Source organism: Haliaeetus albicilla, chromosome Z (genome assembly GCF_947461875.1).
Source record: "Haliaeetus albicilla chromosome Z, bHalAlb1.1, whole genome shotgun sequence".
Classification (NCBI taxonomy): Eukaryota; Metazoa; Chordata; class Aves; order Accipitriformes; family Accipitridae; genus Haliaeetus; species Haliaeetus albicilla.
In genome coordinates, this window is record NC_091516.1 from 55,045,414 (window position 1) to 55,068,438 (window position 23,025).

The 23,025-nt window shown below is 39.9% G+C and overlaps 2 protein-coding genes and 1 long non-coding RNA gene across 10 annotated transcripts in view; 2 read left to right on the forward strand and 1 right to left on the reverse strand.

Moving 5' to 3' along the window:
- Nucleotides 1–10,240, forward strand: part of BDP1 (BDP1 general transcription factor IIIB subunit) — a 57,822-nt gene extending 47,582 nt beyond the window's left edge. For 7 of the 8 annotated variants that reach the window (XM_069776922.1, XM_069776930.1, XM_069776923.1 and 4 more), the window contains 6 exons: nt 278–467; nt 1,972–2,188; nt 3,096–3,138; nt 3,994–4,291; nt 7,190–7,430; nt 7,813–10,240. In XM_069776922.1, coding sequence (XP_069633023.1) covers nt 278–467; nt 1,972–2,188; nt 3,096–3,138; nt 3,994–4,291; nt 7,190–7,430; nt 7,813–7,941 — 1,118 coding nt within the window. In that variant the 3' untranslated portion in view covers nt 7,942–10,240. Of the gene's footprint in view, nt 1–277; nt 468–1,971; nt 2,189–3,095; nt 3,139–3,993; nt 4,292–7,189; nt 7,438–7,812 lie in introns of all 8 variants that reach the window. The other variant, XM_069776929.1, reaches the window with a different exon arrangement.
- LOC138683862 (uncharacterized) lies at nt 9,987–11,695 on the reverse strand. The gene is made up of 2 exons (XR_011323333.1): nt 11,227–11,695; nt 9,987–10,838 (listed from the first exon to the last, which is right to left on the reverse strand). It is a non-coding gene; the product is annotated as an uncharacterized lncRNA (long non-coding RNA).
- Nucleotides 11,044–23,025, forward strand: part of MCCC2 (methylcrotonyl-CoA carboxylase subunit 2) — a 42,588-nt gene continuing 30,606 nt past the window's right edge. The window contains exons 1-6 of the mRNA XM_069776931.1: nt 11,044–11,229; nt 15,637–15,703; nt 18,733–18,817; nt 19,076–19,177; nt 19,752–19,879; nt 22,420–22,532. Coding sequence (XP_069633032.1) covers nt 11,089–11,229; nt 15,637–15,703; nt 18,733–18,817; nt 19,076–19,177; nt 19,752–19,879; nt 22,420–22,532 — 636 coding nt within the window. The 5' untranslated portion in view covers nt 11,044–11,088. The remainder of the gene's footprint in view (nt 11,230–15,636; nt 15,704–18,732; nt 18,818–19,075; nt 19,178–19,751; nt 19,880–22,419; nt 22,533–23,025) is intronic.

Genomic DNA, 23,025 nt, shown 5'->3' on the forward strand with positions numbered 1-23,025 from the left:
CTAGAATATCCATTTAAAAAGCTCCATCCCTACTAGGCATTTTAATATTCTTCATTCTGAATGGTAATCAGGACTCCACTGCAATGAATAGGCTCCAGGGGGTGACAATGCGTATCTCATCTAAGAAGAAAGGAGGCATATTGTCGTCTCAAGAATGGAAAAAAGAGTGCCTAAAATTTAATTACTCAAGGTAGGGAGGGCGTGAAGAGAACAGTGTAATTTCAAACTTGAATAACAGATTTTTGTTATTTCTTTTATTTCTCTGAAAAAATTATAGTAGTGAACAATGATCATAAAAGTCCAGAGGAGGAACAGACATTCATTTTAACGTTGGTGGAAATCCCAGCTGACTCAAAAGAGTTTGATGCATCTGATTTGCTGGAACAAACTCCAGAACCATTATTACCAGCCCCAATATTTATCAGCCCAATAAGTACCTGTGAAACAAGCATGACTGCAGTGGAAAGGTAAATGTTTTGTTTTTGAGAAAAGTGAAACAGTTTTTGTGAACCTTGATTGTTCCCAGGATGTGCATTATAGATTAGAACTTCTCAAAAGAAGAAATGCACGAGGAAATAATTTTGGCAGATTGGTCAGAGAATTAAGAAAGTGAAAAGGGCTCTAATCAGATTTGAGAAAGATCTCATCAGTGGTTTACAGTTAGTGTTCTAGTTAGCTGGGATTTTGGTGTCAACCTTAATTGTGATGTATCCTCTAGAGCAAGTCTTTTTTAGTAGAGGCCACTTGTCCAGCCTTAGTCTATTCTGCCGTAGATACTTAGAATGAAAAGTAATTGAAATGAAAAATCTAAGCATGTTTGCATTTTAACATTATGAAAAGTAATTGAAATGAAAAATCTAAGCATGTTTGCATTTTTACATTAGTTTAACAGTTTTGTAAAGTAGCTCTGCAAATTAATTGCTCTTCAAATTTTTAGCGTCAGTGGTCTTCTGGAGAACATGATAATCATTGCACATAAATTCAGATACCATTCTCTTGAGTTTGTGCCATGTTCAAAAGGCAGAAGAGCTGAAAACTGAAACAAATTAATTACTCAACAGAATAATAGCTGGTTTGCAGTACTGTGATACAAAGGGTTTGAGTTTCTTTTAGGAGTATTCTTCAATGCAATGTAACAAAATTGTTATTTCAACATTACAGTAGAACTAAATCTCTTGGTCAGTTTGGGAGGAAAAAAACCCAACATCAAAGTAAAAAGACATTTTGAAGAATAGGAAGTGTTGCAAAGTTGTAAAAAATACTATTACTATATTAATGTAAGTCTTCAGATCATAACTAGCAGTGTGATGCAATTCCACATCATTGTGGAGGACCTTGCCCTATGACATCAGATGTTCATGGCATTCCCTTAGTTATTCAAAGGATAGGTCTTTGAGTGAATTTGGCTACACAATGAATTTTGGCTACACAATGTAAGAATTCTAACTCCTGTGGAACTAATGATGGACAGAATTGCTGATAGGCAGAATTAGGGTGCATCTTCTGTCTCACTGTTCCCTTACTGCTTTACCCTATTTCCGTAGTCTCTGATGCTTCCCTAGATGTCTTACTGTCTTTTGAGATCATACTGGGGGGAGGGGGGAGTGGAAGGGTTTGGGGGCATGGGGATGAAGATTCAACTGTGCCTATAAATAATAACGGATTTTAGGATTTTCTAGGGCAGTTAATCCGTTGTCATATTTTTACATTGTATGAAAATATCAAGTGGAGTTCAAATAGAACAGCTTCTAAAGTAACTAGATTCAATTACGACAGAAAAACTCAATTCTGTGATTCAAGATAGCGCAGCAAAATGTTTCTGGGTAGTAAATAGTACATTTGAAGCTAATATTGACATTAAGCAAGAAAGAGTATCACCATGGAGTCATGTGTAATTTCCATACAGAAATGTTATACAAAGTAAATTTTGGCTTCTTGTACAGTCACAATAATGACTTTATATATAAACAGCACTGGATCTTTGACAACTGCAGCTGATGAATTTGCTGCACCTTTGAAGAGCAGTATAAAAACAAAACAACTAGAGAGTGCATCAGTAGACCCTGTTCCAAATTCGCAGACAACTCAAAAAAGGTCAGCTGCTGAACTTGAAGTGAATGATTTGCCTCCTGCCAAGAAAACTCTGTCTACTATCGCCGTGGAAGGTAACTTGGAAACCACTTACAAGGTGAGAAGATAATTTGGTAAGTGAGTATTTATGAATAGTATAGATGCATAACACGTAATAGAGCATTTTAATTATGTTTATTGTTTAATGGTATCACTTGCTTAAAAATGTACTGCCTGTACAACTTAAAGGGAAAATCAACACCAACAGATTGTTTTTTATTTTGAACTCTACAACAGTTTGGGGGCTGTTGATTTAGTTCTAATTCTTTGGAGTATCTGTAGACTCAGGTTTTTTTTATTAGGCTTCCTAGTAGGCAGACTGGTATATGTCTTACCTGGTTCATTCACTCCACAGCCTTTCTGACAATGACATTGCAGGAGGGGAAAGTCTGGATGTATATTGGATGACTGGCAGACTGTCTAGGTTCACTGAACAATGTTACGATTCCTCATGGTGTCTGTTACATGAAGTTGTTAGATATGTACCTACCATTTTTTAACATAGTGGGTATTAGTTTAAAAGAACAAGCTGCAAATAAAAACTGGGCAGCATATTTCCAGTTTCCCTCTGTGCTTTTAGAATATGACCAAGCTTGTTGCAGTGACTACCATTGATTTTTTGTAAGTAGGCTAAGACTGTGTAGTGTATCTGTGTGAGGGAATGGGTGATAATTCCCCACCTGATTCAGAGAGCTTTTCTAGGAAGGACTGGATAACAATCCTCTTCCTTCTTTGATCTCTCATCTTGACATCCTTGTCTTGAGTCATTTGTCATAAGAACTCCTTGAAAAGCCTGCTCAGGAAATGAGTTAAGTGATGAATGATACTGTACTGAAGTTGTAGTCTTCTGTATCACTCCTGTTCTTAGAACTGTATACGTGTGATATGACTTTACCAACTTTCATTGTCTTTTCTATATTGAGAGAAATAGAGAAATAACTTCTTTTTTTCTTTTTTGAATACAGGGTTATTCAATTAAATCCATAAATGCTCCAATGATAGCTTCTGGTAGGTAAACTTAAACTCCTAAAACAAAGTATAATGAATGTAAATGCTTAAGACATCATAGTTGAATACTGGTTGTCATTGTGCTAAACAGTCCTGTCTGAGGCTATCTAACATAAAAGAAGAAACAAATTTTCCCAGTAATACCCTAATACCACCATTCCATGTTTTCTGCTATAAACTAGATGTGTTGGATTACATAAATGGCTATTAATTTAATAATGATTCTAGAAATGTTGCTGTAGCTGGTCTATTTGTGAAATTGGGAAGCTTTTTGACTAAACGTGATACCTTCTCTTAAGCAAGTATGTCCATCTGTTGGAGATGCTAATAACCAAAGGTATTAACTGGTACTTTAACCATACTATGCCAAAATAATTTATTTTGTTTTACTTTGTATTTGTCTCTTTAAAAAATATGTGCACAATGTAATTGAAAACTTTGAATTGTTTGAAATCTGCCTCTGAAGAATCAGAAAGAAAGCAGAATTGCTGACAACGCAGTCCTCAGTGATCTGTGAAGGGTTTGGAGAACTACTTTTTGCCCCTGAAAAAGGCTTCAAAGGGAAATTGTAGAAGCTTAAACAGCTAGAAGACTTAACTGAGTCCTATGGAGTGCTGTAAAGGAGAGGGGAGTGTTGCTGTAAAACCACACTTCTAGTCTGTGACTTGTAGACCATTAACTTTTAATTCTTAGTGGTGACTTCAAAAACAAATGTCAAAAAAGCTGAACAAAAATTCAGCCCTTCTCTTCTAATGGTGCAAGCCAATTTGACATCACACACATCTTTTGGGCTGTTGTGTTATCACTGAAGTTAAGTAACTGAAGTCCTTGAATGTCTTTCAACTCCTTTTACAGGGAATCCTTTTCAAAAAACACAGGCTTCAGAAAAGGAAAAAGAAGTTAACTCTGTGTTGGTGCCTGAATCTATGTCACCACTGGCTGAGAGAAGCCAACTTCAGACTTTGGAGAACTTAGGGAAAGCACCACTGGAGAATTCAGCATCCAAACAGGAAGAGGAGGTGATGTCTAGATTAACCTCTAGCAGAAAAGCAGAAATAAGTGGACAAGGAAAGCAGGGGGATGTCAGTGAATCTGGACAGTTGGAACATACTGGAAGCCTAGCATCATCATCTTCAAAAACTCCATTACTCAGGTATTTATTCAATAATGTTGTGTCAGCCTCTTCTGTAAAAAAGACCTTGTTTCCTTTTGTGGTTTAACCCAAGCCAGCAACTAAACACCATGCAGCCACTCATTCACTCTCCCCACTCCCAGTGAGATGGGGAGGAGAATTAAAAGAAAAAAAAAAAAAAAGTAAAACTCGTGGGTTGAGATAAGAACAGTTTAACTAAAGTAAAATAAAATATTATAGTATTAATAACAATAATAATAATAAGAGTAATGAAAAGGAATATAACAAAAAAAAGAGAGAAATAAAATACAAGTGATGCACAATGCAATTGCTCACCACCTGCTGACCGATGCCCAAGCAGCAATCTGCCCCTCCCAGCCAGCTCCCCTCGCAACTGAGCATGGCATTCTATGGTATGGAATATCCCTTTGGCTAGTTTGGGTCAGCCATCCTGGTTATGCTCCCTCCCAGCTTCTTGCCCACCTGCTTGCCAGCAGAACATGGGAAACTGAAAAAACCTTAACTTAGGATCAGTGCAACTTAGCAACAACTAAAACATCAGTGTGTTATCAACATTATCCTCACACTAAATCCAAAACACACTGTACCAGCTGCTGAGAAGAAAATTAACTATCCCAGCTAAAACGAGGACACTGAGGTTTTTATACCTTTTTCCACTTAGTATGACAAGAAGGGCAGTACCATTGTTTGTGACCTACATGGCTAAGAGTTACAGTATCTATCCCCTTCAGCAAATTAGAAAGGATCAAACTGTCTGCTTTGAAATATGAATTATTGTATTCATTAAATGAGCAAATTGGCCAAGGGACACTACTGATGTATGGTATGTCTATTTAAACACTGACAGATGCCTCTTGTGAGACAGACATCCATTGGCTATGATACAGGTTTAGGATAATTGTTGTTTTCCTTAGTTCAGTCTAATGTTGTGACATAGGCACCAACCCACTAGTTTTGATTCTTGTCCTTCTGCCAATAAGATTCATTACTGGTATAGTACTCAGCACACTGGATTTTTAGGACTACTTAAGATGTGTCATTTCCCCAAAGGAGTTTCAATCTTGACAGCTCAGAGGATATTCCTCTTATCTATCCATCTGACTGTGGATTTTTTAATGTACCTTTCTATAATGTTTATTTAAGTGTTTGAGTTCCTGCTGTCTATTGCTCTTGTGCTCACTAGTTTTGGTTGTGGTGCTTCACTGGTCTCTTCTGATCCTGTCTGTTGTGGTTTCAGCCCAGCCAGCACCACACAGCCGCTCGCTCACTCCTCCCCCCTGGGCCCTGGTGGGATGAGCAGAAAATATAAAGGCAGGCTCATGGGTCAAGATAAGGACTGGGCGGGATCAGTCACCACTTATGGTCATGGGCAAAAGACAGGCTCAACTTGGGGAAGAAACGACATCAGTTTAATTTACTACCAATCAAATCAAACCAAGGATATTAGGAAGTAAAACCAAACCTGAGAACACCTTCCACCCACCCCTCCCTCCTTCCCGGCTCAACCCCACTCCCGGTTCTCTCTCCCTCCTTCCCCCGGCGGCGCAGGGGAACAGGGGATGGGGTTGGGGTCAGCTCCCCACACCTTGTCTCTGCCGCTCCTTCCTCCTTGGGGGGAGGACTCCTCACCCATCCCCTGCTCCGCCGTGGGGTCCCTCCCATGGGAGACAGCCCTTCATGAGCTTCTCTAACGTGAGTCCTCTCCGCGGGCTGCAGTTCCTCACAAACTTCCCTGGCGTGGGTCCTTCCCACGGGCTTCAGTTCTTCCTGAACTTCCCTGGTGTGGGTCCTTTCCATGGGCTGATCTTCAGTCACAGGCTGCTCCAGCACGGGTTTTCCCATGGAGTCACGGCCATCTTCAGGGGCATCTGCTCTCCTGCTCCCCTCCATGGGCTGGGGGGGGGGCACAGCCTGCCATCTCACCACGGGCTGCAGGGGCATCCCCTCCTCCAGCACATCTCTTCCCCCGCCTTCTGCACTGACCTCGGTATTTTCATAGGGGTTTCTCTCATGTTCCAATCCCGCTACTCACTGCAGATTCCCCTTCTCAAATCTCTTCTCCCAGAGGCGCTACCACCATCACTGATTGGGTTGCCCTGGGCCAGAGGCTGATCAGACTTGGAGCTGGGGAAGCTTCTGGCAGCTTCTCACAGGAGCCACCCCTGCAGCCCCTCCCCCGCTACCAAAAAACCCATGCCACACAAACCCATAACATGTCATTTACTCTTTCATTATGCTTGTGTGAGTACCAAAACTGGTTATTTGTATCTGGGACATCCACAGGAATTGGGTTGATGACGCATTAACATCAGAATACTTGCCTTAAAGTTTACTTTCTAAGTTGTAAACTCTTAACAACACAAGAAGTTGGTACTCTGTGTACTTCTGTCATTACTGTGACTTCCTGAAGTTCACTGTTGCTAGGTATGATGCTGTTAATAGGCTGAAACCCTGCAGCAGATAGTCTTCTTTCTGGTGTTTAAGACAGTCTGCTGTGGCCCCATCCTTGGGAATCAAGTTTCTTTTTCTGTTGATTACATGAAGGATGCTTTTTTTTTAGTTTGTTCCTTTAGGGGTATGTCCCCATTCCTCTTGGAATCTCTTTCTGAAGATCTGGTAGCTTGTTACAGGCTCTGGTTTGGTAGCAAATAGTAGGTTTCTGTTCTCAGGGTTGCAGATTGTCAAGTCTCTGTAACTCTTTGAGAAAGTCTTGTACCAGAATATTCAGTAATACAAAAGCCTTTCTCAGAATGACTTTTTGGTTTTTCTTAGCATTTTCATAGATCTCAGAGGTGTGTGTTTGTTTCCTGTGTAATGAATTGGACTCCTGTAGTATTACTTACATCTTTCTTTTACGGAGCAATCCTATGACACCCTGAGTGTATTTTTTTTCAACAGGGGTGGACGAAAACCGTTGGGATTTTTATCTTTGATTTGCAAAAAAAGTAGTTCTGAATCTGCAGAAGATGCCAAAGGTAATAGAGGGAAGATCCATAAACCTCGGATTGTGACTCCAAGGCTAAGTCTAAAAAAACCCACTCTATTCTCTAAGGATGACAGGGAATCTTGTTTCCTTCCCTCTACAAGCGCATCATCATCTGTGGAGGATAAGAATATAGCTGCTGATGCTGCAGTTACGGTATGTGGTATGTGTTTACTTTTGAATGCCCTTCCATTTTTGGGATGTGAAGAACAGTGAATTAGTTGTCTCAGGAGTGGGTAGGTGGGCATGTAGTGTTCATGTTTTGAGAGAGTTATCTGCTCCAGTGAATAAATCCTGACTTGTGCATGTCTAGGAAACTTAAAAGGGAACTAAGTTGTTTATTTTCTGCATATACATCTACTTGTTTTGCATTTTCAGTAAACTCTGAATTTTTTGGCTTAAATTCCTATCTAAATTGGAAGCTCAAGTGCATATATATATATGTATATATATACACACACACATACATATACACACACACTCTTACACTCACAAACAGATTAAGACTGTTAAGAGCAGCCTTTTCTTTTTCTATTAGGTTCCAAGTAACAAGCCATCTGAGAAGCCACCCCTTTGTGCTAAAGATCAAGAGAAAGAAGAAGAGCCAACCAGAATATCTGAGTATTTTTTTAGTGACATCTTTATGGAAGTGGATGATTCAGAATAGCAAATTGGCTTTATAAAAACCTGGGATCTGAGAGTATAATGCAATAAGAAAAGAGTATTTTTAAGAAGTTCTGATTTGTTCTGATACTCTTTATGCCACACACTGTCAGCTAAGCTGTTGTTAGTAAATTCCATAAAGATGAAACTGATTCCTTCTGAAGTGACCGGGATACTTTTAAAATGTTGACACAGTCTAAACCACTACATTGATGTCATTGGACCAGACCCGTGGCTGCTGGCTTATAGTTTCACTTGTTTAGACGCTGATAATGGGTGCATGACTATCTTCCAGAAAAGTGCAATGAAAAAATGCTTAATCTTGTGACAAGTGTCCCTTTGAATTTTAATGCTTGTGGTACTGGCTATACGAGTTCTTTACTTCTTTTTGTGAAGTATGTTATGTTAATATGTTAGAAGGAAGAATGAACCTTTTATGTATAGTGTAATCTCTGTAGATAAGGATGCAAATACTGGAAGTAGTGTAGTAAATATATAGATATGTTTAGCACTGCAGGTATTTTTATTAGCATCTCCAAATTATGTATTTTTGTAAGAGTTTTTAATTACATAAATTAAAAGATCCTAACCTGAAAAGCCAAATGGGTTTAGTTCCCTAAAAATGTATTGAGAACAACTGGAAAAACACAATTTACTAAAAGATGCTACACAACTAGACAATGTTAACCTTTGCAACCCTCCTGTTGGAGTGGGAGGAAAAGGCTAATATTTCCTCGTATAAATGCTAATTTCCTTCTAAATTTGAAGGCAAGGGGATAGATACCATTTCTTTTCCTTGGTTTTAAGTGTAGGTGTTTGTAGCTCTGCTAACTTCCTTGGTTTCCCTTGTGCAAAGTAGCACAAAGATTGGAGTTAAACCATGACTACACCATGTGGTTGCTTTGAGCCTTTGCTACTTTGAAGCAGTTGAATTTGAATGGTTTTCCTCATGTTGCATGGCTACTTGTTCTGTAACTTGCTATAAAGTGCTGTTGTAGCTTTAGATTTTATTCTCATTTTTTACTTGCCTCATCAAGAAGATTGTCTTTATGATGTAATTAGGTTCATGCAGTCTCAAAGTCAGGTGGTCACTGAAAGATTCAATATTTATTGTGTAACTCCTTCTTACACAAAAATGAGTGTGTAGATTTAAGTAGTCTAAATTTTTCTCCTGTTACTTAATACCAGCAGGTACTTTTGCAAAACAAATGATTTATTATGAACGTGAAACTGATGTTTAAATGGTATTGTTATGCTCTCAAGAAACCTATCTTCAGCTTTGGGCTGGATAATCATTTATTGGTAAATATTTTCATATAAGTAGTTAACTTTTAAATACTTGATGAAGTTTGAGAATGTTTGCCTTTTCAGAAGTTATTGGCAAGGCTTCTGAAGGAGCCTTTAAAATTTTGTCAATAAGGAAAGATACACAGAAAAGCTACTGTTACTGCAAACGGCTACGTTAGCAGGCCTCTGTCAATCAAATGTTGTTAGCAGCAGTATCTTCTTGGGGTGATGGAAAAGGGTCTAACAGTCCCAGTGTAAAGTAACTTACTTGAAAGCATTGTCACCTTCATGCCCCCCCCCGCCAAAACCCCAAGAAACACCACCACCAAGTTTCTGTTCATACAGTATCTTGTGCTTTGCCTAATCCATTTAACTTGAAATGTTTATCTAAATATTGTCTTACTGTAAACATTATGAAATAGATTAATCTATACATGAAATGCTATGTATTATATATCTTGTAGATTTTATTTTATGTATGCAAGTGTTTTGATCCCGATACATGTGGCATGTTTAAATCACTTGCACTGACAGAGCCTAAAAATAGATTTGTGGGGAGTGGCTATAAAATAATTGCCCTCAGTACTTTCTGAGCTGACAACCATTCTACATTTAGTTGTGTACATTTTAGCTTCATTCATATTACATGGAAAAAAAACCCCAACTATTTCATTACTAAGATTTAAGGTGCCTTATCTACCTTATTAATTGGGGCTACACATTTTGTTCCCTGCAGTAAATCACATGCACTTTGTTAGAGGATTTTTTTTTTTTAGAGAACAAATTTAATTTGAATAGAGATAAGACAACTTTGTGGTGTTTTATGGAAGTTTTATAATGGTGAAGGATGTAAGAAAAGATTGGTGAAATCTCAATGCCTGTTACTTTACATAGATGTTGCATAAGACTGCTTTGCTTAGCGTTCTCTGACACCCTGTATCATCACATATAAGCTGTTTCAAAGAAAAATAGTCATATTCTGTATGTAAATTATGTGAATAAATTATTTTATATCACCCATGTTTCCATTTCTTAGAATATCAGTTGCAGTTTTTAAATGCTCATAGGTATAGTAAGTTAACAAAAGCGTGGGCTAAATTAATGGCTAAAGTTCTACCTGCAACCCTGGGCTGCATACAGCATACAGGCCTGCTTGTATGGTGATAACAGACTGAATACACTTTAACATGAGCGTGGGTGGTGGTGATGTGGTTTTGTTTCTGGTTTAGAGCTTATTTACCTGGTATCTGACTTCCCAGTATTCTCTCTCTGTAAATTCTATAGCCTTGCTTAAGAACAAAATAAAACTGGAATGCTGGGAAACAGCAAAGCTTTCAAAGGAGGAAGCAACTTGAACCGAGAGGCTAGGATTTTTAAAAAATCTGCCACTATGACTGTAGCATGTCAGCATTTCTGCAGTTAAAGACAACCCCCCCACACCCCCCCCGCCTGTAAGAAGGGCAAGGGCTTTTCTGGGTTGCACAAGTACGTAATCCTGTCTGAAAAGTGAAGCGAACGATCCAGATTCTTTCAAAGGGCATTCTTCGGCGTGATCTTGCACCTCGGGCCAGGGGGATGGGATGGAGCACGCAGTTGCGGTGTCCTGACGCCGACCTGTAGCGGGAAGGGCTTTTGCCGTTTTACGACCTTTAATTCTCAAAGTAACAGCCACCCCTCGCGCGGCGGGACGGAGCGGGCGGCGCTAGGCCGGGGGCGCCGCTGGGCGCGGGCAAGGACGCGGCGGCCCGGCCCGGCCCGGCCCGGCCCGGCCCCGCCGCCCGGGGCCCCGCTCTGCCCATTGGCTACGGCGGAGGGAGTGGCGGCGGCAGGCCTGGGACGACCGGCTCGGCTCAGCTCGGCCGCCATGCTGCTGGGCCCGCGGCGACTGCCGGGCCCGCGGCGGCTCCTGCGCTGCGCGGCTGCCGCCCCGCCCGCCCGCGCCTACCGCGGCGAGGCGGTGGCGGCGGTGGGCTCGCGCCCCGACGCGGGCTCCGCGCTTTACCAGGTAGACCGCTCCGGGCGGGCCCGGCTCCCTCCCCGCGATGGGCCGCGGAGGGCAGGCTCTGGCGGGCGGGGGCCGCCTCCCCGTGCGGCGGCGGCGGCGGCTGCGGGCGGGCAGCGGTGCCGAGCCCCGGCGACCCGCGGGAGTCAGGGGCCGGCCAGGCCGCGGCGGGGCCTCGCCCACTCCTGCCCGCCGGCGGCCGGGCTGGGAGCGGGGCCGGGTCGCGGGCAGCGCCGAGCCTGCCGGCCTGCCCCGGCCCGCGGCCCGGCCGCCCGCCGCTTCCACGCCTGCGTGCTGACAAAGGTGCCGGTGGTTGCTGGCAGGCCCCGCCTGCGAGGCGAGGCCCGGCCCGCCAGCGGGGCGCCGGGAGCGGCCGCGGGAGAACAAAACCGGGACGGTGGGCGTGGGCCCTGCGTGAAAGTGCGGCAGCGGCCATTTAATAGCTGGTGTTGGGGCGGCCATTTAGTAACAGCGGTACGCGCAAACGTGGGCTTCTGTGCGTCGGCCCGGGGTCAGCCCGCACGCCGGCCGAGTTCTGCAGCGCTGCTCACCCTTTCATACTTCTGAAACGCCAAATTCATTTTGCTTCATTCGGGCTGTGTGTAAAGGCACCCCGTAAAAAGAATGTGGGTTTGTAACGTCGTCTGCCTCGTTAGGCATTTTTTTCACACTTCCCTTTTTTTTAACCAGAATGCCAGCTTCTCCTGCGTTTTCGGCGTTGAAGAGCTGATCGATACCGTACTAACGAAGTGGCGACAGGGAATTTGTAGGCAGTGGGGAGATTTTCTTGGGTTTGCAAATCAGTTCCTGAGTTGGAGACAGGTGGGATAGTTTTACAGAGTCATGGGCGTGCCTCCAGAAAACGGGATACCGGCAGAAAGAATCCGCTTTGGAGGAGGAGGGATAGGTGGAATTCCCGTTGTCTTTTTGAAGAGAACAGTACTTGCATCTGGTGTAACTTGTTTTATTTTTAATGGGGCATTATTAACGTCATCATATGCAAGATAAAAATCATGTTTACAGTTAGGCTGAGAAAAACAGTTTTGGGAGTGGATCCAAAGTGGTAGGCGGGCATACATTTGTTTTCAAATTTGTTCCGAGTAGAGTATCAAACAGCAAGTGAAGCAACAACATGTGTTCTTATTGAAATAGTTCCTTTGGTGCTGTGTTTGGTTTTGCAGAAACTAAGTGTTGGGACAGAAGTTAGGTGACAGAAACTTCTGTGAAATTTGTATGTGGTGTATACAGAGCTTGCGTTTATGAAGTGTGTATATATATGTGTGTATGTTTATATTTTGCATACCAAAAAACCCCAAAGAGTAATATTTTAATAAATGTTTTTACTCAGCTAAGGTCTTGCTAGATTTGCATTTGTGTATGTCTACCTTTCGATCTCAGAAGAAAAGCAAGGCTTGGTGAAATAGCTAATAGTGTTAGTATTTGGTAGAAATAATTTACAGAGCGTTGTAAATGCATATAGTGCTTTACAGGCACGAGGATCTGAGGTCCCTGCTGTGAGGCACTTAACCATCTGAAATAAAAGTGGTACAGAGAATAACAGTGCAAACACAAGGAGGCATAACAACATGTGATGAAGGTCTCGCCTTCTTTAGCTAATGTTTGCCTTTCTGGCTGTGAATTCAGCTAGACAGGCTGGCCTTCGTCATGTAAACTGTCTTTCAAATCAGACAGGTAAAAATGTAATCCAAAAATGAGTGAGTCTAAATTCTGGAAAATAAAGGAAAATATGTGTAAAGGTTCCAAGAATTAGCTCTTACAGTTGCTTTGCTTGTGTAGCAGTAATTCAGTTACTCATGCAATAACTGTAGGATTAGTCTGTAGGTTTTGCCTCTTGATTTTGCTTTAAAGTTTGTAGAAGCCCTCATATTAACAGCACAATTTTATCCAACTTTGTGGTGCAAGGGCCAGTTTCCAGAAAGAACTTGCGTCACTTCACTGGCCTTTTTGTCATTAGTTAATGAAGAGCCCATAAATACATGGTAGAACTAGTACATTTGGTTCTGAGAGGAGCCTTTTCTCTGTGTATTCAAAACCTACAGTAAGATTTCAAGGCATCTTTACTTTTCCTTTGTAAAGTATAATGATGTTGTGTTCTGCTTAAAGACATGAAAGATAATGATAGAAACAAAGTGAATTTAAGCAACTCAGATATTTGAGTACAGTATTTTTTATAGATTATCTAAAAAGTACTTTTACAATTTTTTTTATGTAGAGTAGCTAAAGTAGCTACAGTGAGTTGTTAATTCAGAATCTAATAAACAAGCCTATGATTGTGATTGCTGTGCCCCTTTTAATTTCCACTGCCATTTTTAGCTGCTTTTTTTTCCTATGTTAAAGGTGAGTTTTTAAGCTCAGTACTGTGTGCAAAAGATGAGTGTATTTAGAGAAGACAGGCTGAGTGAATAAGCAGAAATGGGGAAAATATTTGATGTGAACTGCTGTGAAATGAGCCAGCTGGATGAGCTAAACACTCACACATACAACAAAATGGGTGTTGTGACAACTGCAGATTTTTAAAAGTATGGCATTACAATGGCTGTTTTATAGATTTTTCACAGGGGAAGAAAGTTAACTTGTAAACAGAGTCTTTTGGAGAGGATTAAAAGCAGGTTTTGTTTTCTTCAGTGCTGCATGCAGGTGTGCGGCTGCAGTGACTGTGTGTGGCTGGACTTACTGTCCATAGTCTCTCCTAGGAGCGTCGGAGTCAAATTAAGATGTGGCTTGTTTTGATCTTGGTTTTGGGGATGCTGTGATGGTGGTAAAACTGCCAATAGGTCATTGCAGTGTGATTCACAGGTTAGGAGGAAGAAAAACCGTTGTAGATGTAGGTGTTAGAGCTGTACTGTGAGGAGGGCAGGGAGAGTGAGGATTGAAGTATGAAAAGAAATAGACTGGAAGGGCAATAATATGGTGGACATACTGATACAGCTTTACAAGGGAGGGAGGAGATGCAGAAGTCTGGTGACCCCCACCCCATGTCCTCAGTAGTCCAGAGGCTGCAGAGTGGCACCACACATCAGAGAGATTTCATTGACTGAGGTTGGTATCTTGAGATGTGTTAGGTGTTGGCTAGCGATTGGGTGGTACAAAATTCATACAAGTGCAGGCTGTGAGCCATATGGCAGATGACACTTCATTAGAACATGGGGAATCCTGCCCAAGAGCCAGTAGAGGCACAAGAGTTGGACTCGGTGTTTCAGTATGCCACCGTGATCTTGCTGGATGACCTCTAAATGCTGACCTTATGTATTAACTGTGTGTACAAGCTGATGAAATTGCTAAGACCTGTTTTAACCTGATAGGTTTTTACCTTTCAGTAGAGTATTTTTAATCTATTTGTAGCAATTACAAAGGGGGAGAAGTATGTTCTTTTTAAAGTCTTACCATGCAGCTAAAACAGTTTGAATGCAAGGTGCCTGTGTGCATGTTTTTATTTTCTTTCTCCTTTACATCTTGGTGCCTTTCAGTGATTAAGACAGAGCTGAACAAACTTAACTGCAACACTTTTTGCTTCTAGGGGAAACCTTAATTGTGAGTGTTCAAGTCCAAATATAAAGAGTCACCAGACTGTTTTCTGTCAAAGTAGACTCTAACATCTTCTAAATGAGAATTAGGCAAGGCAGTATGATTTTTTTTAATGCAGCAGTTATTACGTTATTTTATTGTAGTTACAGTTTTCAAAGAGGTAACATTGCTCTTAATATGTCTGAAAAATAGATTAAGGTTGACCTTTTAATTCTTAAGAAATTATAAAAACCTGCTGTAATGAGCACACAAGAGTTTTGGATAATTCTGATAGAAATGGTGAGCTCAGTACTGGATCACTCATATTCAGAACTAAGAGTCTTTGTTTTTCTAAGAGGGATATTGGCAAGAAGACCAGACTTCTTGTTTTTTAAAAGATTTCTTTTACCTGTAGGAATTACAGGAATGTAAAAAGTGTTTAGCAAATTCTGTTTGGTCTGGGTCATTCGTCTTTTGGTACAAGAGACATAGCAGCACTTAATTTGAACCCATGTGATGTTTTTTACAAAATTAGATTTAAAAAGCAAACAAACCCATAAAAAATTAACAAAACCTGAAAAATAGCACTTAACTCTGTAATGACTAATTCTGTTTTTGTTTATTAAATTTGGAACTAGTCTTTTACAGTCCTAACACACTCAGAGTTTTTGTGAAACATGTTTATTAAATGCTTTGGGATGCTTGAGGAAAGCCAATACATAGGTAGAAGTGTTATTACTTTAAGGACAATACAGAGCCAGTATTTAATTAAGGTAAAATGAAATTTGGAAGAGAAATCAATTTTGTACTTTCTGTGTTTGTTTATTAAAAAATAATGCTGTCGCTCTTGGTTAAACTTAAGATGCTGGGTTTTTCTTCACTTAGGAAAACTATGAACGAATGAAAGCGCTGGTAACCAAACTCCAAGAGCAAGCAGAAAAAATCAGATTAGGTAAGTATGATAGTCTAGATTTTAGAACACTTGTTTAATTTGGTACAAAAACCAGTTTTGTTCTTTGGATTTTTTTCCCCTATAGCTATATGTTCATTAATCAGTTCACTCAGATACAACATATTTGCTGGATTATATTAGTCATACTGAAATTTTAGCTCATCTGTTTAAATCTACATTTACTGTGTTCTGTCAGCTGAAGATCTTGAAAAGGTTTACATCCAAGCTAACTTTGTTCAAAATTTAGGGTTTTTTTTTAAGTAACTCAGGCTAACTAAGAAAAACATCCATACCATTATCACTTATTTGTTTACCGCAGTCTCTAGTGTGTTAACATATTTTTTTGTTTGCCAGTTGAATATCAGAGCAATATCCTAATGCAAGCAATTCCCTAAATTACTGGAAGCAGACATAAATGAAAGCAAGGCTGATTTAGTCAAACAAAGGATTAATTTCATTGCTAGAGAGGCAACAAGTAAGCAAGTAGATAGTGAGAACTGGATATTTAGAGTCAGTTAATTTTTAATCTGTTAAGATCTTAGTAAAAATGGACTGTTATGTTTCTACTGGCAATATATTTTAACATAGATAGGATTATTAATAAAAGGCTTTTACTGATACACTTTCCACTTCACCTGCTTCCTTGCTTCATCCACTGCTGCCTGCTTTTATAACAAATTGGTTTGGCAAATGTACTTCTGTTCAAGTTGCCTGTAAGTCTCTTCATGTGCAAATAGGATTTTTAAAGACTCTAGCTGTAGTTGTCCTGGCAAACAAAAGCAAGTCTGTAATACTTTTAAAAGATTGAAATCTGTGTTTCATTTTCTTGACTTGTAAGATTACCTGAATTAATTACAGTTGACTGTAATTAATGGGAATGATAAAATGAAAATGGTTTATAAATGCTTAACTGTGCTGCCAGAGGTTGAGCATGCAGCTTTAATTCTCCCCTTCTTGTATCCATCATGACACTGTCTCTTCAGACACTGTTTCTTATATAATGCAGTTCCTTTTACAGCTTTGAAATGGAGCACAGTTAAGATTTTGTGCTTGGTGTTTTTTCTTGCTTGCTGTGAAACAAAGCTCCATGATTTCCTGAGGAGATACTGAAACCCATGGACTACCTCTCTTTTATGTGTGTGGAGACTGTTCAGCAATTCCCTACGTGGCTCATGAACTAATGATCATGACCAACTTCACTGCTGCACATTTTCCTGTTCTTGCCCATTACATGCTAACAGGACAAGAACATGGCCCTCATCTTTCCCCCATTTGAGGGAGCTCTACCAGGATGTTAATACACGGAGTGACATTGATTGAGATTGCTTTGCCTATCATTTAAGTAGATGAGAACAATTAGGTACTTGGGTTGAATAGTTTGGAAGGAGAAGTGCAACATCTTTTTATTTGTAAGAGCTGTCTTTCAGAGGGTGAGGTCTTGGCTTGAGGTCTTTGTAGTGAATGCTTCATTGTCTATCTGTTACTTCAGTGGGTAGGGCTTTTGTGAACCCATATCCCATTCTGCTGGGTAATCCCCAGTTGTGCAACAGGAAGATGGTCCCTGCCCGAAAGAATTTACAGGCTGTGATGACTTACAACAGGTGGATTTCTGATAGCAAGCACAAGAAGCAACCGAGATACTTTTAGTCTCCATGACAGGCAGCAATCATAGCATATCAGCAGTAATGGTGAATTTTTTATAGACATTACTGTAAAGGAGACATTAAAAAAGGGATTTCAAATTAAATGTTTCCAAGTTTGTTTCATTGTCAGGGACACTGCTTCTCAGTCCACAGAGCGGAGGCTAGTATAGGGTAGAGCGAACATCTTGATCTTGGAAAAGAAATGTTCAATAAAATGGCTACAGGGCCTAGAAGGCAAGCATTTACAATTAGTGTGTGAAGAGGGGGAGCGCACAGAGATGACAGAAGTCACAGGATGGAAGATTATTTTTGCAGCATCACTCTGGGTGTAAATGAGAAAAGCAAGATGGAGGTCAGAGAAAATGTTATAATTGCCATGATGTGGGATGTTGAGAACTTGGATGAGAGTATTAACTCTGTGGGTGGATGTGAGAGGTTGTATCTTAAGAAACTTGTACAGAAAGAATTTACAAGATGTACACTTAGGATGGATATACAGACCTAATGAACAGCCTGAATCAGAAATAAATTGTGAGCTTTCTGGCATGCCTAACAGGTAGGAAATGATGTGCATAGTGATCAAGGAAGGAGGTGAGAGAAAGGGCTTGAAAGGTAGGCTTACAAGGTCTGTCTCAGTGATGCTTAGATGACAAAGAAATCTTGAAGTCTCAGGAGGAATGTTAGCAAAATAGTACCTTCTTTATTTTAGATGGGGGAAACAATTTTAGAGTGATGAGGTGGATCAGTGATCTGTCTATATAGAGAGGCAATGATTGTATAAGCTGTTGTTACAAAGAGGCTGAGGTGTGTCAACAAATCTTGAGTATTGAATGACACAAAGCTCTAGAGAGCAAAAGATATGATTTAGGATGACCTCGAGTAAAAGGTTGAAATGAAGCAAAGATAAACTTGATATTAAATGCTGTGTGTCTGAACTCTATTTTGGAGTGATCTAAGGAAATGAATCCAGATTGTCTTGGGTCTTTAAGATTGGACTCAGCATAGCTATTTTGAACAAATTTCGGGGTATAGTATTTTTTGTAGTTCTTACTGCTGTGCTTTTGTCTGTGTGTTTGTGTTTTCAGCCCTTCTGTTCATTGCCAAGCAGTGGGAGAAAGTTCCAGACAGCTATGTTTATTAAAATCTTTACCTCAAGACTAACTATAAAAAACGAGGGGGGAAATGGAGTAGATTCTGAAAAGCAAGCATTTTTATCAATACCTTAAATCTGTTTGAAGTGGAAACCATTATTTATTAAATTCATTATTAAGGTACATACTTCAAAAACTGGAAACTCATCAGTGCTTCCATTGTGAGTTTTAATATAAGTGGTGATTTGTCTATCTGTGTCCATAGTAAATCTAAAAATTTACTATTCTATCACAGGAGGTGGAGAAAAAGCTCGTAAGCTTCACACATCAAGAGGAAAGCTGTTACCTAGAGAGAGAATTGACAGGCTTATTGATCCCGGGTAGGTACTTTCCTTTTCTAAAAACTCTTCAGGTTCTCTTTTGTGGGTAAGTACTGCAACAGGCTTGTTTTCTCTTTAGTTTCCATAAACACTGGCAAATAACACAGTTGGAGTTTTACAGAAGTGTTTGTTGAAATACTTATCTGTTTTTTAAAGGAAAAATATCTTTATTAAATATTTAACCTTTTAAGTGAGCTTCAATCGCAAATATGGCCAATTCCTTTTTAAAATTGTGTTATATTAATTGTCATTATTCAGGTCTCCGTTCCTGGAGTTCTCCCAGTTTGCAGGTTACCAGTTGTATGGTAATGAAGAGGTACCGGCAGGAGGCATTATCACAGGCATTGGGCGTATATCTGGGTGAGAGATACCAGTGATCTACTTTATTGATGATATGAAAAGGAAGAAGGTATAATTTTGTTCAGTTTCCAGTATTAAGCTATTAGTATTTTTAGTGTTTTGTTTCTAACACCCAAAAAATCAACAGAATTGGTATCTTAATTTGTTCAGTCTTAGCTAAAAGGAAGTCATTCTATATATTTTTTTTTTTTAGTTAGCTTATCCCATATTAAAGCAGAACACATGGAATTTCTAGTGTCCAATGAAGGAAGGAGATTAGTGCGCCAGTAAGGCAATTTTCAAAAAATAGCGCGGTATTCTAGGCTAAGAATTAGTTTTGCTCACTAACAGTACCTCCAAGACTACTGTTGAAATCAAATACGATGCTATACAGCAATATTTTAGAGAGTTAAGGGACTGTGAAATAGGACATCATAGTGCTGAGACTGCTGTTAAAATGTGCATTTGAGGGAATGCAGGTCAGGAGGGCTCTTCTTGAGCATCAGGGCTTCAAGAGTCCTTGGCGTGTTGCAGTTCTTAATAAACATACTCAGTAGAAATGTTTTTCTCTCTCATAAACTTCTTTTATTTTTAGGGTGGAATGCTTGATTGTTGCTAATGATGCAACTGTCAAAGGTGGTACCTATTATCCCATCACTGTTAAGAAACATTTACGTGCTCAAGAAATTGCAATGCAAAACCATCTCCCTTGCCTATATTTGGGTAAGTCTCATTACAGAAATAACAAATGTTCTTTGTTAAGGGCAGCTCAGGATCTCTAGGTAAGATGCTAAATAAATGTTGTTGAGACTGACGTGTCCCCAGATTTGACTAACCAGGTATGTATTTTAGACACGCATATTCAAATGTATTTTCATCAATACTTTGTTACCTCTACAGATTGGTGGCAAGTCTTAACTGGAGGGTACCCATAGCTTTTCAGCACTATCTTCTGCACTGCTGTATGGCTCGGTTCATAAGATACAGATACGACTATGCCATTGTATCACTTCTTTCTTACTGCTTTCCCTTCTGCCATGCTTGAGCAGTCCATCCTATAGTCTCATCCAGTCTTAATTCAAATTACAGTTGAAAAAAAAAAAAGTTACTTTGCCTTTTGGTGGGGCATGTAGCTGTATGAAAGAACATACCGAAGAAAGAGAAAAGTCTCAGTGCCAAAAGTGTCAATAATAGTTTGGATCAACAGATTTTTACAATTTAGGATGAATTTTACTGAAGCAGAAATTTCATTGTATATTGTTTTGCATTTTGAGTTTAGTCTATTAAATCAGTATTTAGCCAAACCTTTACGTAAGTATACTTGTGTATACTTTTATTAAAGATTAAGATCAGAGTGCCAAATGTCTTTAGTGTATTACAGGTAGTATTTTCTTAGCCTGGTTTTGTACAAATACAAGAGCTCTTTGCCAATCTCTGTCTTTCAGCCTCAATTCCCAATCTAATAACTTTTAAACCCATTAGGCAATTTCAGCCAAATTTGACAGATTTGAGACAGTGTGTATTCCCATGGATTTTGTGTAAGTCAGTGTCAGAGGAGAAGGACTCTTACACTGTCTCCATTTAAAAACCAGGGTGGGTTAGTCCTTTTCTGTTTTGCTCGGATTAGCAGCTTATGTAGCAGCTGAGAGGCATTAATTGGTTTGCTAGTCACGACACTTGTACTAGTTAAATAGTCAGCATAAATGTAGGTCCTGGCCAGCATAAGTGTTTGTAATTTCTTGCCCTGCTGACAGGCCAAAGATGCAAAGAATACTGAGAGAAGGATTAGGAGAAATGTGAGCTTTAAAGTATTGCTGGGGTGGATAGAGGGACAGTGTGAGTGGGGACTTTGTGGGATTGTCATACTGCAATGGAAAGAGTCTTGGAGACAAAGGGAGGGCCAAATTTTATCTTAGTCTTAGAAAATAGAAGAAACTTAGCTTTTCTGCTTGCAAAACAACTGTATGATTTTTTTTAGTCTGAATTATCAGCAAATTTTATCTGTTCAGACAACTCTTTATTTTTTTAGTGAGTTATCAGTGAGCAATTATGTGTGATTCTACTGTGATAAGATGTTATGGAATGAGGAACATGGGACATAGATATGCCTTGAAACAAAAGTTTAATTATTTTGTTCCACCTTTGAGGTGTATAGTCCCTGTATATATACTGCTGATCACTCAAACCTGGTGAGTTAGTTTACCTTTGCAATTTCTGTACCTGGGCTTGTTTCTGTTGTGCAATCAAGAGGAAGTGCTTTGTAGTCAGTCAGCACTTTGACCATGTACTTTTTATGCCATTTTAACTGCCTTTTCCCTCAGTGGTAGCTGGCTAGGTGTTAATTCTGATGTGGACACCTAGTGCCATTTGTCACCGAGTCAGTCACTGGTGTGGGTGTTTTCTTCTGTGTTCAGGGATGGCCCATTTCACAACACTGGTGTGTTGACCAGGTTGGAGTTTGTCTAGTTGCCAGAGTCGGTGCTGGTTTGGGAGAGTGGTTCTGCAAGTGCGGTGGAGGGAATCAAAACCCTGCTTCACTGTAAAGCTGAACGTAGGGCATTACTGGCTGCAGTCACACAGCATGAGAATGTGCATGTGGACTGTTGCTGATATTACCAGGAGCCAGAGTTCTTGGAGATGTTTGGCCTCCTTGTGCATTTCATTCTAGTCTTCTGTTCTTCTTTGGAGTCTTATGACATGATGTATTTTCACTGTTTGGGAGTGGAGAGGTAGCTGCAGTTAGAGACCTTTAAGTTGGAGGGCCACATCAAGAGGCAAGGACACATAGTAAGCGAAGGTTCCTAAAGATAGTATAAGGTCTTTGGTGTGTCTGTATAATCAAGGTATGAAGGTACACATGCCTATACCTCTTGAACTCAGTGGTGGTTAGTCTCGCCCGTTTCTGGAACTTGTGGCAGAATTGCAATAGAATAATTGAGTTAAAATTGTACATTGAAAGTGTTCTTAGTTTAAATCTTTTGCAGTAAGATGAGTTTATAGAGAGGTACGATTACATCTCTAAGCATGTCTGAATTTATTTTCCATTACAATGATTGGGGCAGATGTTATTGCGAGGGGTTGTTAACTATTTGTCTTTTTTTTTTCAGGAAGGATGTCCTAATATACCTAGAGTCATAGAAATACATATAGTGTTAGTGATTGTAATTGCTTTATATTTTAAGTAATGTGCAGATACTTTACCAACAACGTAAGTATGTAACACTGTTCAAAGACATGTTAATATATTTTCATTCACTCTGTAGTTGATTCAGGAGGAGCAAATTTACCTCGGCAAGCAGAAGTATTTCCAGATAGAGATCATTTTGGCCGTATTTTCTATAATCAAGCAGTCATGTCCTCACAAGGAATTCCACAGGTAATTTGCTTTTACTTAAGAATGAAATGTACTAATTAGTTTTTATGTTTGCTGCCTTTTTCTGGTTTCAAGGCTTGTACCCATGCTTTGTTTTTGACAGCACTGTGTTGTGCTGACCTGGTGGCCTGGTCTGGGGATTGGAGGCACTGTAAACACGGTAACTGTCCACATAAAGTCATTATAGTTTTGAAGAAGCTGTCTTCTTTCTTGACCTTAGTGTTAATGATATGACCTATCTGCTCCTATCTGGGAGTAGGAGAAAAAGGGACTTGACAACATGGTATGTAGGGCCATGTGAGGAAGCACTAGGAAATCTTTTGGAATTGTTGATTATTCTGCATCAACACTGTAAAGGTGAGGACGGTTTTCATGATGGCTAGTAAATGAGACATACTTTCTATTAACAGGGGTATGCATATATTTTTATATCCATTTTATAGACTGAGGTGCTGTATGATAAAACTGCCCTAACAATGAGGTTATTTTCTAATGT